This window comes from Nicotiana tabacum, unplaced genomic scaffold (genome assembly GCF_000715075.1).
Source record: "Nicotiana tabacum cultivar K326 unplaced genomic scaffold, ASM71507v2 Un00002, whole genome shotgun sequence".
Lineage (NCBI taxonomy): Eukaryota > Viridiplantae > Streptophyta > Magnoliopsida > Solanales > Solanaceae > Nicotiana > Nicotiana tabacum.
Window position 1 is genome coordinate 2,052,330 of NW_027438240.1, and position 16,388 is coordinate 2,068,717.

The 16,388-nt window shown below is 34.5% G+C and overlaps 1 protein-coding gene across 3 annotated transcripts; it reads right to left on the reverse strand.

Annotated features, from left to right (window-relative positions):
• Positions 1-676: 676 nt before the first annotated feature.
• On the reverse strand, positions 677-11,582 carry LOC107784268 (protein DEFECTIVE IN MERISTEM SILENCING 3). 3 transcript variants are annotated; one of them, XM_016605374.2, is made up of 9 exons: positions 11,423-11,571; positions 9,490-10,424; positions 8,672-8,812; positions 8,367-8,481; positions 7,566-7,803; positions 5,906-6,097; positions 5,477-5,797; positions 3,837-4,059; positions 677-1,114 (listed from the first exon to the last, which is right to left on the reverse strand). In XM_016605374.2, the coding sequence occupies exons 2-9, from the start codon at positions 9,529-9,531 to the stop codon at positions 1,070-1,072; spliced, it is 1,317 nt and encodes a 438-aa protein (XP_016460860.1). In that variant the 5' UTR covers positions 9,532-10,424; positions 11,423-11,571; the 3' UTR covers positions 677-1,069. The 3 variants fall into 3 exon arrangements, with proteins under 3 accessions (XP_016460860.1, XP_016460861.1, XP_016460859.1); XM_016605375.2 differs by having other exon boundaries at positions 9,490-10,417; positions 11,423-11,569; XM_016605373.2 differs by lacking the exon at positions 9,490-10,424 and having other exon boundaries at positions 11,423-11,582.
• Between the last annotated feature and the right edge of the window lie 4,806 nt (positions 11,583-16,388).

Genomic DNA, 16,388 nt, shown 5'->3' on the forward strand with positions numbered 1-16,388 from the left:
TTTAAGATTCTCCATTACTATACATAATGTACAAAGCAAGTTTAATGGAAACTATTCGTTATAAAAAGAGAACCACCTCTCTCTCAATTCCTTCCATTGTCGTTTGTTTAACACACAGTAAATTTAAAGAGGACAATTTTTTTCTACTCTATCTTGTCTTCTTTTTTTGTCAATTTGAATTTATAAGTAGCTGTACAACCGAAATTTCTAATAAATATTCGATTAAAGCAAATCCAGGAAAAGCAAAGCCAGTAGGGTGTCAATGGTTCGGTTCTAACAGTTACTTTCTAAAATTTGTACCGTACATATTTTTCAGTTTCTAACCATTTTCACAATTTCAAGCCCCAAGGAAAATTTTAATTCATTATTATTCTTTAACTTAATATATAAATATGTTTTTCACATGTAAATTTATTCGGTACAATTCGATATTTTTTCGATTTATTTTTATAAAATAAAAAACCTATCCTAGTTATCGGTTCGTTTATAGATTTATATAAAAAAAAAAACCTACAATTTTATTAAAAGAAACCTAGAAATCGGTTCATTACGGTTCGATCGGTTTAATCGATTTTTAAATATCCATTGACACCCCTGAAAGCCAGATTGCCAATGAAACGATAGAAATTAGATAGCAATAACCAATAGGGTAGTTTCAACATTTCAAGGGTCGGTAGCTGCAATTTATGAATTGGATAAAATTTAGCACTGTGGCCAAGGAAACAGCATATTTTTCAACCTCAAGTATCAAGAGAATTTGCAAGCTAACACGACTGTACAGTTGATGCACATTCTATACCTAAAAGAAGGGATAAGGAGAAAAGGGTACCCTGTCCTAAATGAACGATCCATTTTGAAAATTGACCTAAAGAATAATCAGACAGACATAAGTCTGCACCCAAATCTGAAATTGACCCAAACAAGGATACCATATAACTGCACATATAATCCTTGTGATCCAAGAGAGCATTGTCCGGACTATAAATTAAAGCTGTAGCTTTGAATTAACTGATAAAGCTTTTCCTCCTGTCTAATACTAGAATTGGTCTGAAATTTCCCACGCAATCATTCATGATATCGGGGTAGACTGCTCCCCTCCTGCCGGAAACTTTTGCTGCATACACAGAGACAATATGTCATACACTGATAGTAAAACTTCATAAGGTCTAGTAAGTAATAGATCCTTCAAAAGAGAATTGTAGTTCATAACCTGACATCCTTTTTTTTTATTTTATAGGACGGATAACTTAATTTACAAAAACAGCACCGAGGGAGAGATATGTAGATAGAGCATCGACTACCTTTCTTACAACTAGTAATGGATTCTATAGAGTTAAAATCATATACATCTTGCTTTTTATACCAAAAAGCTTACAACAATGCAATGCATTATAAGGTCCATCTGAGTCAAAAATCATATGCATCTTGAATTTTACACCAAAAAGCTAGATTTAGCAAAGATGTATGTTCTATACTATGTAATAATGCCTCTGCTCTTCATTCAAAACAGCTCTGATTTCTTCTTTCCAAACAGTACAGATGATACACAAAGGAACTGCACTCCAGATCTTCCTAAATTGCATCCTTAATCTACTAGTAATCTTCTCTTTGGTGTCCTAATCATATCTTCCACTCATTTCTTCAATCTGTTTGCTCTCCTGAATTTATACTAGTATTACTAGGAGATTTGGCATTTATTCCTAAAATATCGAAATAAAACGACCAATTTAATACCTAAACTACTAAATTTTCTATTGTCCATATCTTCTCTAGTAACAATTTACTTCAGAGGAAGCAAACATGTGATACCAAAACTTGCTACATTAGTAAGCGCACTCTTGTTATTTGAATGTTCCAGTACAAACTTAAAAAATGTGTTCTCTCTCATCTGTAATGAGGTTCAGTATAAACGTCCGTAATTGAAAAAGGATAGTTTTACTGCATCCAAGAAAAAACCATTTCTGTCCCTTCCTCATGAAACTACTGTAGCAAAAATTAACCAATGTTTTAGCATCTCAATTTCCTAATCTCTACATCTTTAGAATGCTCAAAGAGAACATCTATAAACGGCATACAAAGAAAGGACAAGCTTAAAAGCTCCAATGGAAAAAAGGGCATCTCTTTCTATGTAGAGTAGTTCTCTGCTAGCATAATAAATGCAAGTGCATAATTGCATCTATCAAATGTCATTGTTAATCCAGTGGTGGACCCAAATGTTTTACGCAAGGGGGTTCAATGAAAAATGACGTTAAGCGACTATAAGGGTGATTCTGACAAGTGAGATTTGTGTCTCTTTTTTTGGATCATAATGCTACCAAAAAAATGAACAATTTTAAAAAGTTGAGGTCGGCATTCGTTTTACTATTTTTTTCGTAAAAAGTTGGGCAAGAAATATAAAACATTTAACAAAGATCATCAATTTAACTAAAAGTATTTAAGAATTTTTCTATTTAATTCACAATGTAAAATCAATGAACTTTCAAATTTGTTAAACTTGAATCGAAAAAGTTCTATTTTACCAAATTATTTATCAGACTCTAATGAAATTTGACTAAATCTAAAATCTTTTTCTTATTGATAAAGAACAAAGTCGTTAATTCACAAACAAAAGACAACAAAATTAAAGTGAGTATAACTTAAAACAAACTAATACAGGCTATAGAGAAGAGAGCTATAGAGTAAACTAATAATTTCAATGTAACATATATAAAAGAATTAGTATAAACTAATTTAAGAGGAACTAACCAATTATAAATAATTTCAATGATTGCACTTGCGTATTTTAGCAAAACTAATGTAAGATTTCACATTGTAGAAATTTTTGATCTTTTAAAGTAAAATAGAAGGTACAAATTACCTTACCTGATTAAAAAAAAAGAGAAGGTACAATGACTCCTTTTGGATTTGAGTAGAAAGACTAAATATAAAATAAAATAGAAAATAAAGTAGTAGAAAATAGAGATAAAAAAAATTAAAACACACTAAGGGGAATAAGCCAATTAGCTAACAAGGCTAGTAGCATGTTTGGCTAAGCTTCTAAAATCAGCTTATTTTGAGAAGTGTTTTTTTTTTAAGTGCTTTATTCAAAAGTACTTTCGTGAGAAGCAGTTTGTGTTTGGTTAATTAATTGGAAAAACACTTCTGAGCAGCAATTAGTGTTTGACCAAGTTTTTAAAAAGTGCTTTTAAGTTTATTTTTCTCAAAAGTACTTCTCAAAAAAGTGCTTTTGGGAGAAGCTACTTTTTTCCGCTTCTCCAAAATTGCTTCTGTTTTTACTCAAAAGTACTTTTTTCTTCTAAAAGCTTGGCCAAACACTTCAACTTTGAAAAAAAAGTATTTTTTTTGGAAAAAAAGTATTTTTTTTTGCCTTGGAGAAGCTTGACCAAACAGGTTATAGGTCTTCATAATTTAAAAAGAAAAAAGAAAAAGGGAAAAGAAGAATAAACTAAAAAGCTAGCTTGCGAGAAATTTGCGACAATTAGGCTTCGGATGCCCAACTAACATAAAAGTTTGAACTCAATTGACCATCTTTCCACAAGATCACCTTAGGTCAAGTGGATTCAATCAAAATTTATATCGATATTTTAGAGAATTTAAGTTGCAATAAAATACCAAATTTTTTCGATGAAGCGGGTTTATTTGAACCCTCTTAACACTACGTGGGTCCACTCACGTGTCAATTAATTAACGCAGGATGATGATCAAGCTAAAACGGCCAAGCTTTCACCAAAATCAACTATGAGATGACTTCATTTATTTCTGCTTGGTATCAAAAGCACAAACTATTACCGTTGACTTAGCATGCATATTCTGACTAGACAAACTCGAGTAATTACCGGGGTAGCAAAGGATGAGCTATGCGCAAGAAACTTGACAAACTCCTGCTTCTTTATTTCAAAGTTGAACTTTGCATGGTCCAGCAATGTTTGTTCTCTATGTAAATCTTCCAGAAATCTATCCCTTTTCCACTTCAGCTCTTTCAACCGGCTCTCAGTATCAAAATAGTTTTCAGGCAGATTTGACCTTCCGGAACTCTTTGGAAATTTGACCTCTACTTCACTTCACGCAAAAAGTACAAGAGAAAGAGAACCCAAAAGATTCAGTGATGCAATCAATAAAACAATAAAATATGCAGCATACTCAAATACATCTGATATATATATATAAATATATATATATATATGTGTGTGTGTGTGTGTGTGTGTGTGTGTATTATGTATGTAAGATTAAAATGCTAAATAACTGATAGAAGCCGTTCGGGTAACTTGAATTCAATCGTGGGCCACCAAGACAATGTTCACTTTAGAAAAGGTATGCCATTTAAAAATCCATAAAATCCATCCGACTATCTACAGTTTCTTCACACCAAAAAAACAACTGAAACAAATGATTCTTTGACATTAATCAGTTTCATTGTAACCTCTATTCTCTCCACCCTCCAACTTTCCGTAAATTTGTCAACTGGTTAAGGCAAGGTATTGATTGGTAGCATGTTCAATCAAAACGGGTGATTGTCTCCCCAATTTTTTTTTTTAATTGCGAAACATTTCAGTTGCTACAACCTCTATAACCCATAGAATATATAATGGCACATAGCTCCATTGAGAAACTGCAATGTAAAATATATTTTTTTTTTTTAAAAATGGAACTTACTAACTGATGGGTTGAACTACAATGTAACAGTAAATGACCGCATCCTCCCTCAGCATCTAACACATACAATACTAACTCACACACCCCAATGCATCTCGTCTTTGTCGTAAGGATAGCCTCCCAAATCGCACACCACGTAAAGAATGCCACTTTCTTAGGTGATTTAGTTTTCCATATTGATGCATCTGGCCTTCTCTAACTACCCCTGAGGGCCTGAGCAAGCGTCCGTAACATGACTTCACCAGAGAAATACTTGTTCCTGCTCTCCTAATCATTTTTTGTTCCTCCTATATTCCTGTAAGGATTCATCAACTTTATCCCATTCCAACCTGGAATATCTCCCAAGATACTTGATCCATCTCTTCTAAGCATTTTTGGCACGTTATCAACCATGATAGAGAAAGTTAAGCCTCACATCATACATCAAGCAGAAATGTATTCAATTACTATTGCCAACTCCAAATGTGAAAAATTGTGAAAACTCTTCTGCAGATAATTAAATTATAGGTCATACATCAAACAGAAATGTATTCAATTACCACTGCCAACTCTAAATGTGAAAAATTGTCAAAACTCTTCTGCAGATAATTATATTATAGGTCATCTTTCCTGATTAACTACTAAAATGTGTTATAAACTTTTTTCTTCTTTCCTTTTTTCTTTTTTCCTTTTAGGATAACTAATTCAAAAAAAATAGTTTGGAATAAAACAAGCTGACCAGCTTTTTTAGGGTACCATCATCAAACAAGCTGAATTTTGAAAGAAATAAAAAAAATGAATGAATGAAATACAGATATATCACTAGTTAAGAAAGCCTCTTTACCTGTAGCCTAAGGCAAATACACCATTACTTTTTATGATCCCACCATCCAAAGATATGGCTCCATGTGTTATGACAGTTAGTGCCTGCAGCATCTCTGTCCTTGTTTTGTATACTTGCAACCGTGAGAAGAGTTTATAGAAGAGAGTCTCTCTCAAGCCATGACCAGTGCTTGTAGCACAATATAAGTTCGCACTGTCAATATTGATCATATTAACAGCAAAACCAAGGAAACCAGGAGGAGTTTCCCCATTGGGCAATCTTGGCTTCATTAAAGCTAGCCTCCTCTGAGGGTCATCAGCAATGAATGCACCTTCATATGGTCTAAATTTATAACCCAAAAAAAAAAAGAATAAAAGAAAAATGGAAAGAGAGTAAAGAGGTGTTAAAGATAATCAGCAGTTGCAAAAGGAGATCATTTTAACCTCAAACCTTAAGTTCCCAAGACAGATAACAACAAATCGGGCATCCAAAGCCCTACCAATTGAAGCTCCAAGGGCATAGAGACCCGAACTTTTGTTTATAAAACCTTCCTTATCATAAGTTTCCAGTGCTTTAATTCCATCAGGTGTCTTGCAAACAACTGCTAACATGGTTTCTAGCCCCAGATAATCTGAGAGCAACCTGCATTTCAGAGATTAAGATACAAATGTCAATCATGATACAGAACGAACTTCCATTATCTGCCTACTTCTTTAAACATCATGCTTCGCTTTTGGCGGATTGCTTACTACTAGGTTGGATCGGATGTCAACCTGTGGAGGCATCATCTTCTGCTCACGAAATGCAGAGAATTACTCAGATTCTAACTCCTACATCACGCCAAGACATTTTTTCAAGCAAAGAGAAGCTTATTTTCATACACAAAAGAGTCTCAACATGCTAAGGGCTTGTTTGTCAACTATAACTTTTATGTTTCCCTTTCTCCCCTTAAATTCTTACCATTCTCAAGAAAAAAGGCCCAAAAATAAGACAGTGCAAGAGAGTCAGATTTTTTTCTAGGCAAGTAAATGTAGAACAGGGAGAGAGACTAGAGAATTTAATCAATAGTCAAAGCCCACTCTGATCTCTAAATCACCAGCAAGTCCTACACATTTTCTGATCAAATCTACAGAAAAACTCACATAACTAAGTATGCATATTACATGCAAAACATTCCTTTATGGTAGATGGGGTTAGATTTGGACCAGAAAGCCTTCTGGTGACTCAGCACTGGAAATAGAAGGGCCTTCCACCATCGGCAAGGAGGAGGAGGACGAAATTGAACGACAAGAAGGGGGGGGGATGACCAACACCTGATTCTTGATGTGCCGGTGTGTAGAAGAGAAGTCCGGCTAGAGCTTTGAAATAGGTCTATTTCACCATCTCCTACTTCTAAATCCAAACAAAATTCGGAACCCTTTGTTTGGTAGTTGGCAGAAGTAAAAGGGTTTATCTTATTTAATAACTTCACAGTATCAACTGTAGGTAGTGTTCCGAACAATGGGTTATCCCCAGATCAGTTTGTAAAAGCAAACGAGAAAAATAACAGTAACAACAACAACAACAATAATAGTAAATAATAATAATAATAATACTATTATGATCATACAAACACGCCTAATTAATCAGAAAATAATTAATGCAAACACATCTAAAATTTCTGGAAACAAAAATCCTTTTGGATACAAAATGAACCCAATGAAGAGACATCAAAAAGCACTACTCCCTCAATATCAATTTACTTAACCTACTTCCATTTTCGTCTGTCTCGATTTACTTGACTATTTTCCTTGGAAGGTAAAATTTTAATGTCCTAGAATATAAGCTAACATAGATAATACCATATATTATCTTAGCCTTACAAATATCAACTATCACTTCGACTATACCTGTGATAAATTCAAAGACCAGAAAATAATCAAACTTTCTGTCTTAACCTTCATGCAGCCACATGTCATCTTGATTGAGCGTGAATAAATGGTATAATTTCTAAAACATGGCTGGAGAAAACTAGCAGAGAATTTGGATTTAAGACAACAAAAAACGTGGAACAGATTCTTCTTTTTTGGTAGAAAATGCAAGCAAATACTGGATGATATGTGAAATTAACCTGCTGAGATTATCATCGTCAACCTTCCCAAGCAAAGCAACAATTCCTATCACGTCCTTCAGTAACGGAAGATGAGTAACCTGAGGTCCATGATGAGTTTTCAGCTGGCAATAGATGCCAGCTGCAGATTTATCATGTTTTAGAATTTGTTCAATGATCTCCTCCTCATTCCGCCTATTGGAAGATTCGTTATTTTGAGAGCCAGGTTCACTTGCTGATTGATACCTGCCAAGAGCAACTACAGTACCACACAAGCACAAGAATTTAAAATTGAGAAACAGTGAAAAAGCATATGCAAAAAAGGGAAAGACAAAATTAAACTGAATGATATAGTCCACATGGAGTGCTTTCAAATACGCAATACCCAACAATTAAACCCATGGAGAAGATATTAGGCCTCTGTCAGATCGTTTAAACAAGCTGATGGCCGATATTTCACGCTACAGGTAATCACAATATCCATATATACTTGAAACGTGGAACACAGCCCTTGATATGAAGATCTTACCATGTTTGATTGTTCCCTACTTCCCTTCTATAAAGACAAGCGTAAAAGCATAATATTCTAGAATACTGAAAATATCCATATATACTTGAAACGTGGAGCACAACACTTGATATGAAGATCTTACCGTGTTGGATTGTTCCCTTCCATAAAGAGAAGCGTAAAAGCATAATATTCTAGGATACTGAAAGAACAAAGTAACTACAGTGCCTTTTAAAAGTTTACACATGCATTTTGCAGCAACCTAATAAACGTGAAAAGAAGGAAACAGTATCTTGTACAGAAGGAAACAGTACCTTGTGTGTCTAGAATTGAATCATCCAATATATTCTTCTGAGCCTTTAAGAATTTGATATTATCTTCATGGTGTTTAATTTTCAGACCAATCTCCTGCATTGCATCTTGAAGTTTCTGCAAAATTAAATGAATTAATTATTAATATTGATCCATCTATTTCACAATAACTAAATGTCCATTATCATCTCAAATAATGGCTGTAAATAGATATATCTATACCTAAAATCAAGATTATTGTGCATATTCCATCCATGCATGATAAAATAAAACAACCTGGGCAGATATCTTTCATAATTTTAACAACCTTGGAATTGCAGATAACTGCCTCAGCAGCTCCATTTTGCATCGTGTCGCGGTCGCCAGCAAAAACAGAGGAATTAATCTGACCTCCTTGATTGAACTTTGATGGATCATGCACAGCTAGTGCCTTAGGACTGATAGATAGCTGGAATCAAAGAAAAATAAGAGCAAACATCAGTATTTGGAGTTGCTTATCAAGAAAAGATTCAACAAGTGTCTATTCATAAGGCCCTAGAGTCTCCCGCCATATCTACCATGTAACAAGTAACAATATGTAAATTGTACTTCAAGCCACTTTTTATCTTTGTTTCATTTAGGAGGAACATACAGTATACTTTCCTTCTGAAAATATATATTGAAAGGTTGAACATGCATATTTCAAATACAGGATGCCAAAAGTTTCTGCAGCCGATATACCATAGATAGAAAGAGGTCTAAAGTATAAACTGGTGTTGTAGTTTTAATTTAACAGCTCACATTTTTAGTAAATTTAGAGCACGTGATCAACTATTTAGCAATGGAAGACAAACTTGACTATTTCAGCTACTAGTGCAAATACTGGCTTCAACTTTAACAAATGAAAGTGCTTTGAAGCTAAGTCCCTCAAGGTTGCAGGTATAAAATTGAAATTGGTAACGGGAAACGGCAAAGGGATTGATATTATTGTGTTCAGAAAGAAAAATGGTTCTCAGAATGAAAAATCTGCTCATAAGTGCATTCTCAATCTGTTTGAAGAGAAAGGACAACACAAATATAAAGTGAAAAAAGAAATGGTAGTAGGACTCTCAGGTTTCCACAGTCAATAAGCAAGCAGATGAATACCAGCAGACCAATATCCGCCACCTGGACCCTTCCTAGCAACATAATAGCAAGTCAGCGAAACCCTTAGCCAACCTCACTATTGCAGCATATCTTGCAGAAGAAGATGACTCTCCCATATCCCAAGTGCGAGCAGTCAAATGGATTAGAAAAATAAAATAAAATAAAATAAGGCAGTGACTAAATAAAAATCTCAGATATCTTGAATGCAGTCCTCAATTATTTCCCAACCACAAGATCAACTCCGGTTTACATGCCATTTGTTCAATAAGTACGCCTGTTTACATGCCCCTACTAGACTTAACAAACACAAATACATAAAAACAAACTTGAGGACCTTCAATAATGTAATCGGATCCAATGTCAAAAAGAGCATGTTTGCTCCCACAGATCAAGTTGGTTAGCATGAAACTTGACAAAGTTTTTCCTCTTAGTTACATCCATGTTTGCTCTCTTCCGATGTGAATCTAAAAAGAAATACAACTGTCTTGCGCATCTAGCCTCTAGTAGTTCTTGAAAATTAATGCACAACTACAAGATAACTTGCAGCTTTGACAAAAGCTAACAGAATACTAAAAAAAATAAACAGAATACTCAAAGTGAACTGTCACGTTCAGGCATGGGGATAAAACCAAAAGCATTTGGAAATCTTCAACTTTCCTCCAAGTGGCCTTCATTCTCAAAGAAGGCAGGCCCCAACTCCTTTGTTTGTTTCGTCCTGATTTCAGCAGGTGAATCTTCTCAATACAAGTTGATGGGCAATGTTTATTCAACTTGGCAGCCTCCTTAATGCCGCCAGATTTGTTTGATTTCAAATGTCATCATCTAACTTTAGGGCGTTGTTGTGGTGCAAGGAGCACGTAACACAGTCATTAGCAAGTCATGCATTGTTCCGACAAAATGGGTGCAACAAGCGCATTTCTTTGATAAACTGTGATCTGAAGAATTAAATTAGGTCGTAGTCTGAAGATTTGTTATATTAAATGCAAAAAGAATTCGCCGGAGACTGAATCCACCTATAAATTGACACTATCTTGAGTAGCATCTACTTTAAGATGTAGGTTTTAGAATTAGGTTTACTGTTAGGTTATTTATTAAAAAAAGTCTCAAACCTTACACTTGAGAAAACCTCTCTGTGAGCTCCTTGTGAGTGTATTATCAGAGGTTATTCTCTCTCCTATTACTTTCAGATATTACTAGTGTCGTGCGTCGTCTCTAATTTTGTGCTCTCCTTGTACCCATCACTAAAATAGTGAATTGCTTCTCTCAACTTGTGGACGTAGGTCTGATTGACCACCAACCATCGGTAAAATGTTTGTTATTTCTGACACCCTCCTCAGTCAAGGGTTATTTTTAAGTTATTTTAATTCTTAGTGAATGAAAAGAAAAGGAACTCTGGTTCAAAAGTAAAAGGGAAGCATAAAATTTCAGTAGGTTGAGAGTCAATATACCGGGCTAGAAAAAAAAGTGGTGGACTTAATGAGACTTATCTCAAAGCTCAACCTTTAAATAAAAAGCACCCCCCACCCCGCTCTTGCTTTGAAAAATTCCCATTCTGCTGGATCCTAACATCCTCCTTTAATTCCTACATGATCGTGAAATATATATATGCAGTTGGATATCATAGAAGGCCGAGATCAGGTAAAATCTCTAACTGGAGCCCTAGATTCTCTGATTCATACTACATTAATGATATCTTAAGTTAGCAGCCAAAAAAAGCATCTAAATTCTCAGGAGAATTGTATCAGAATACATGCATGATGTAATTTCCAGTGTCTATTAGCATTAATTAAGTGTTTTGGGGGTTTATATATCTTAGCCTCAAACTCTAACACAGAATGTGCGTTTTAATAGAACCAGCAGCTAAAAAGCCATCAGTTCACTTAGTCTAAGGTAAACGAGACAAAAAAAAAAGGAAAAAGGAAAACTAGAGTACCTGCACGTTCTCGCCGTCTATGGACATTCTCCGTTGGTCACCGGTCATCGTTGAGTCGACGGAGATTACGAGCAGACTGAGAAAGGCGGCAGTGCACAATGCGCGTGTGTTTTGACAGCGAAGAGAGAGAAATAGAGGAGGGATTGGGGCATGAAATGGAGGCCGTTCGGCTCTTATTCGTGCCTAAAAACTGACTCGCACGCTCTACACGTGTACAAATATTTCAAATTTGACATTTCATTTTTAAACCTTCGTGAAAAAATTGGATTTTCGAAATCTTCTCTACACGTGTACATTTTTTTTGGTCAACGGGAAATTATATTTCTACTATTTCCACACCTCAGTTGGTTTGTTTGGCTTACTACTGTTCTTTGTCTTTGTTTTATTTTTTTTGTATCGGTGTACCGGTTATTTATTCGGAAGAAGGTCGTGATTTATGTGTGTTGCTGTGTATTTTTCTTTTTATATGCTTTATCTAATTTTTTACTTGCCAAATCTATATGCTTCACCTAATTTTTTTCTACTATCTAATAAGAGGCAGTAAGCAGGCGAATGACATCTCTGCCTGTCACTTCGAGGGCATCATGGTCATTCCATGCAGTTCGGGGGCATCATCTTAGACTTTTATATTTTTACCCCCGTTTTTCAATATTTTTACGTTCATTGCTATTAGAGAAATTTATAAATAATGAAAATTTCTGGGACATTTTCAAAGCCCACTTATACATATTTTACATGTTGGGTTGATATTAACAGCATTACACGTGGAATACCTCTATGGCCATCGCATAATGATTTGCTTTTCTCGCTCTTAGCTTGTCTACAATTGCCATGCCTTCTCCTTCTTCATTATTTAATCCTTCATCCTTCGATTTTAAACTCTTTGTGTCTAGATCTGAACATCAATTTTACTTTAATAGGGAATTGGGGTTTCCACTGCATGTTTTGACAGATCTTCTTTCTCTGCTTATCTTTAGATTTCTCTCTATTTTAAAGTGATTAATCTGCTCTGCTCTCCCTGTGTACATCCTCTTTGTTTCCGCAGTTGAGTTGGTTAGTTTACACTTCCTACTGTTCTTTGTCTTTGTTTTATGTTTTGTTGTATCGGTGTACTAGTTATTTATTCGGAAGAAGGTTTAAAATTGCTGTGATTTATGGGTGTTGCTGTGTATTCTTCTTTTTATATGCTTTACCTAATTTTTTACTTGTCAAATCTATATGCTTCACCTAATTTTGAGGTGAAAAATTGGAGTTTAAACCTAATTGCTTTGGCCTTTTTCCATTGCTAAGCCTGAAATTCAACTAATCTTTTCCTAATGTGCTTCTTCTCCGATCGTTGTTTTTCTACTAACAAAATCTTCATCTTTTTCATTCTCTCTTCTCAAGCTCTTTTATTTTATTAGTCATTTACTCCTTTATTTATTCACCGGTATGAACTCTTATTTTGGGGATATTCCTTTTTTCACTATGTGTCTTTCCTTTCTGCTTTATCTATTTTTAGGTTTCTGATTTATATTGTCCGTTGATTTATCTAAGGTTTTTCAAAAACTCTATTTGTTTGTGTTTAATTTTCAATGTGTTTAATGTTTTTTTTCTTCGAAGACGGTGAGCTAAGGGTTTTAGTTTTTTGATTGAATACGCCAAGTCTTTCATATTCAAGGTTTTCCTTAATTTTCTTGGATTCTTCAAGAACTTTAGGTTTATGGGTATTTAAGTAGTTTTTATTTTATTCTGCACAAGTATGCATTTCTTTCAATCTTTGGTCTCAGCAGAAGAAATACCGGTCATAATCAAGCAACTGTTGGCAAGAGGATCCTCACCTGAAAGCTGAACATTAATTAGGTATAGATTAATTGGACGTATTTGTGATTTTTGTACAACTATTAATTAGGTTGTATTCCTCTATGCAGTGTCACACATACCCCTATCAGTATGGCGTAAAGGAGCAACTATATGCGTGTAAAGTAATATTTTAGAAATTATTTTACTCAAGGATACTACTTTCCCAAGTCATTTTCCTGATCTGGTTGAACACAGAGTGAATAGTATACCAACTTCATTGATAATCACAAATTAGTAAACAATGGAGATGATATTCAAATGTTATAGGAGTAAACGATACAGAATTAGAGTAGAGCGGAAATAACTTTCAAAAATTTTATAAGTACAAGCTAGAAATAGTTTCCCTAGTGAAATGAATTCCCCATCAAAGTGGAAGCTTTCTTTGTACTCATACTTGTAATGTGCTTCATGGAATAACAGTCTTTCTCCAACTAGTTTGCAATTAATATTGAATTTCTCTCATGAATTTTATATCTACTTCTTTTTTACTTTCTTTATTTGTTGCCTCATATTTGTAATGTGGGATGGTTTGTTCTTGCAATTTTACGAATATCAATATGCAGGTTATATTGATAAAATGGAAGAAAGACTTAGTATCAGTGAAATTACACTACTAACTACATAATGGACTTGCAAAGTCCAGATTGTAGACAAATTTCGGCCGCGAGACAGTAGAGATCAACGAGTTCGTTTTCAGACAATAATTGTCCAGGATGAAAACGTAAGTCAAGTTACAACTATAATTGTAACATAACATCTTCTCACTTGTACTCTCCCAATAATTATTGCATTATTTCTCTTAATAACATTGTAGGAGGACCAAATTTGTGTAATACTCTATGGTGACGATATTAGACGATGTGATAACTTATTCGAACTTTTTGAGACGTATATGATTTCAACTGCCAAGGTTAGAAATCCGCTGCCTTATTCACTATATATTAGCTAGTTTGAATGGGTCATCGATAGATTCACTATTGTGGAGTCTATTTGTTACGACCCGAAATTTCCACATTCGGACCATGATGGCGCCTAACATTTCACTTGTTAGGCAAGCCAACGTTAGAATAATATTATCAATTTTTAAAATAATTTTTAAATTTATTAATAATCAAAGAACAAATACGGAAATAAAGTCTAAAATATAGTGAATAATCCATAAAAATAACGGTGTCTAAATACCATCCCAGAATTGGTGTCACAAGTGCACGAGCTTCTAAAATAAATACAAATAAAGGTCTGAATAAATTAAAGCTGTCTGAAAATAAAAACACAGCTAAAGTAAAATAGACGGGGACTTCAGAACTACGAACGCCGTGCAGTTATACCTCAAGTCTCCTCTGAGTAGCCGAAATCCGAGCAAGTCTATGGTACGTCGCTCGGACCAACTCCAAAATCTGCACAAGAAGTGCAGAGTGTAGTATCAGTATAACCGACCCTATGTACTGGTAAGTGCTGAGCCTAACCTCGACGAAATAGTGACGAGGCTAAGGCGGGTCACTTACATTACTTGTACGCAATATTAGTAACAACAACAATAATAAAAATTAACCAGGTAATTCATTTATAATAATTGAAGCAAACTCAGCAGTCATAACCAATTATCATTTCCATCAATTCTGTTGCAGCGTGCAACCCGCTCTCACATTATATTCACGTTCAATTATGTTGCAGCGTGCAACCCGCTCTCACATTATATTCACATTCAATTCTATTGCAGTGTGCAACTCGCTCTCCAATATGGACTTTTAATAAGTCTGTTGCGGCGTGCAACCCGATCCTCCAATATGGACTTTTAATAAGTCTGTTGCGGCGTGCAACCCGATCCTCCAATATGAACTTTTAATAAGTCTGTTGCGGCGTGCAACCCGATCCTCCAATATGAAATTTTTAATAAGTCTGTTGCGGCGTGCAACCCGATCCTCCAATATGGACTTTTAATAAGTCTGTTACGGCATGCAACCCGATCCTCCAATATATTCATTATAATTAATTCTGTTGCAGCGTGCAACCCGCTCCTCCAACATATTCATTTACCAATTCTTATAGAAGAAATTTCCCCAATAAATGCTACAATTAATATAAAATTATAAGACAACAAGCATACAATAATTATGATTTAATTATGAAATAAATAATGACAAATAGCAAATTATTATAGAAATCAGGGAGAAAATAGGCAGTTTAATATTTAATATGCTAAATGTCAAATAACAATTAAGACACATAATTCAAGTAGCATGTAACAATTAATGCAGGAATTCAAGAATTAATATTTGGCAAAGAATAGGAGAGAAATAATTATTATAATAATTAATTCATGATTTAAAACAATTTATGATTTTTCAAGTAATTATGCAAACAATTAATTTGACGACGTATAGACACCCGTCACCTTGCCTATACGTCATTCACGTGCATTTCACATAACAAATAATTTAAGAATTCTATTCCCTCAAGTCAAGGTTAACCACGATACTTACCTCGCTTTGCAAATTCCAATCAATTACTCAACCACAGCTTTTTCTTTTAAATTTATCTCCAAAATCTTCAAATCTATTCACAAACAATTTGATATATTCAATACTAATCATAGGAATTAATTCCATTTGAATTTACTAATTTTTCGGATAAAAATCTAAAATTCATTAAAATATTCGATAGTGGGACCCACATCTCAAATCCCAGAAAAACTCACGAAATTCGAACACACGTTCCGCTACAAGTTCAACCATACAAAAATTATCCAATTCCGATGTCAAATGGACCTTCAAATCTAAATTTTTATTTTTTTGGAAAGTTTTATAAAAAATTCAATTTCTTCCATCTAAATCCGAAATAAATGATGAATATAGACATAGATTTGTAAAATATAATCACTTTTAGTTAAAGAACACTTACCCAATTCAAAGTCGTGAAAACCCCCTTTGGAATCGCCAAAATTCGAGACTTAAAACTAAAAAATGAGCAAAAATGGCTAAGACATGATTTTATGTATTCTGCCCAGCATTTTCGCATATGCGGCCTATATTTTCGCACCTGCGGTCTCGCATTTGCGAGACAAAGCTCGCATTTGCGGAACAGGGTAGCTTGACCAGTGGCCGCATCTGCGCCCAAAAATGTC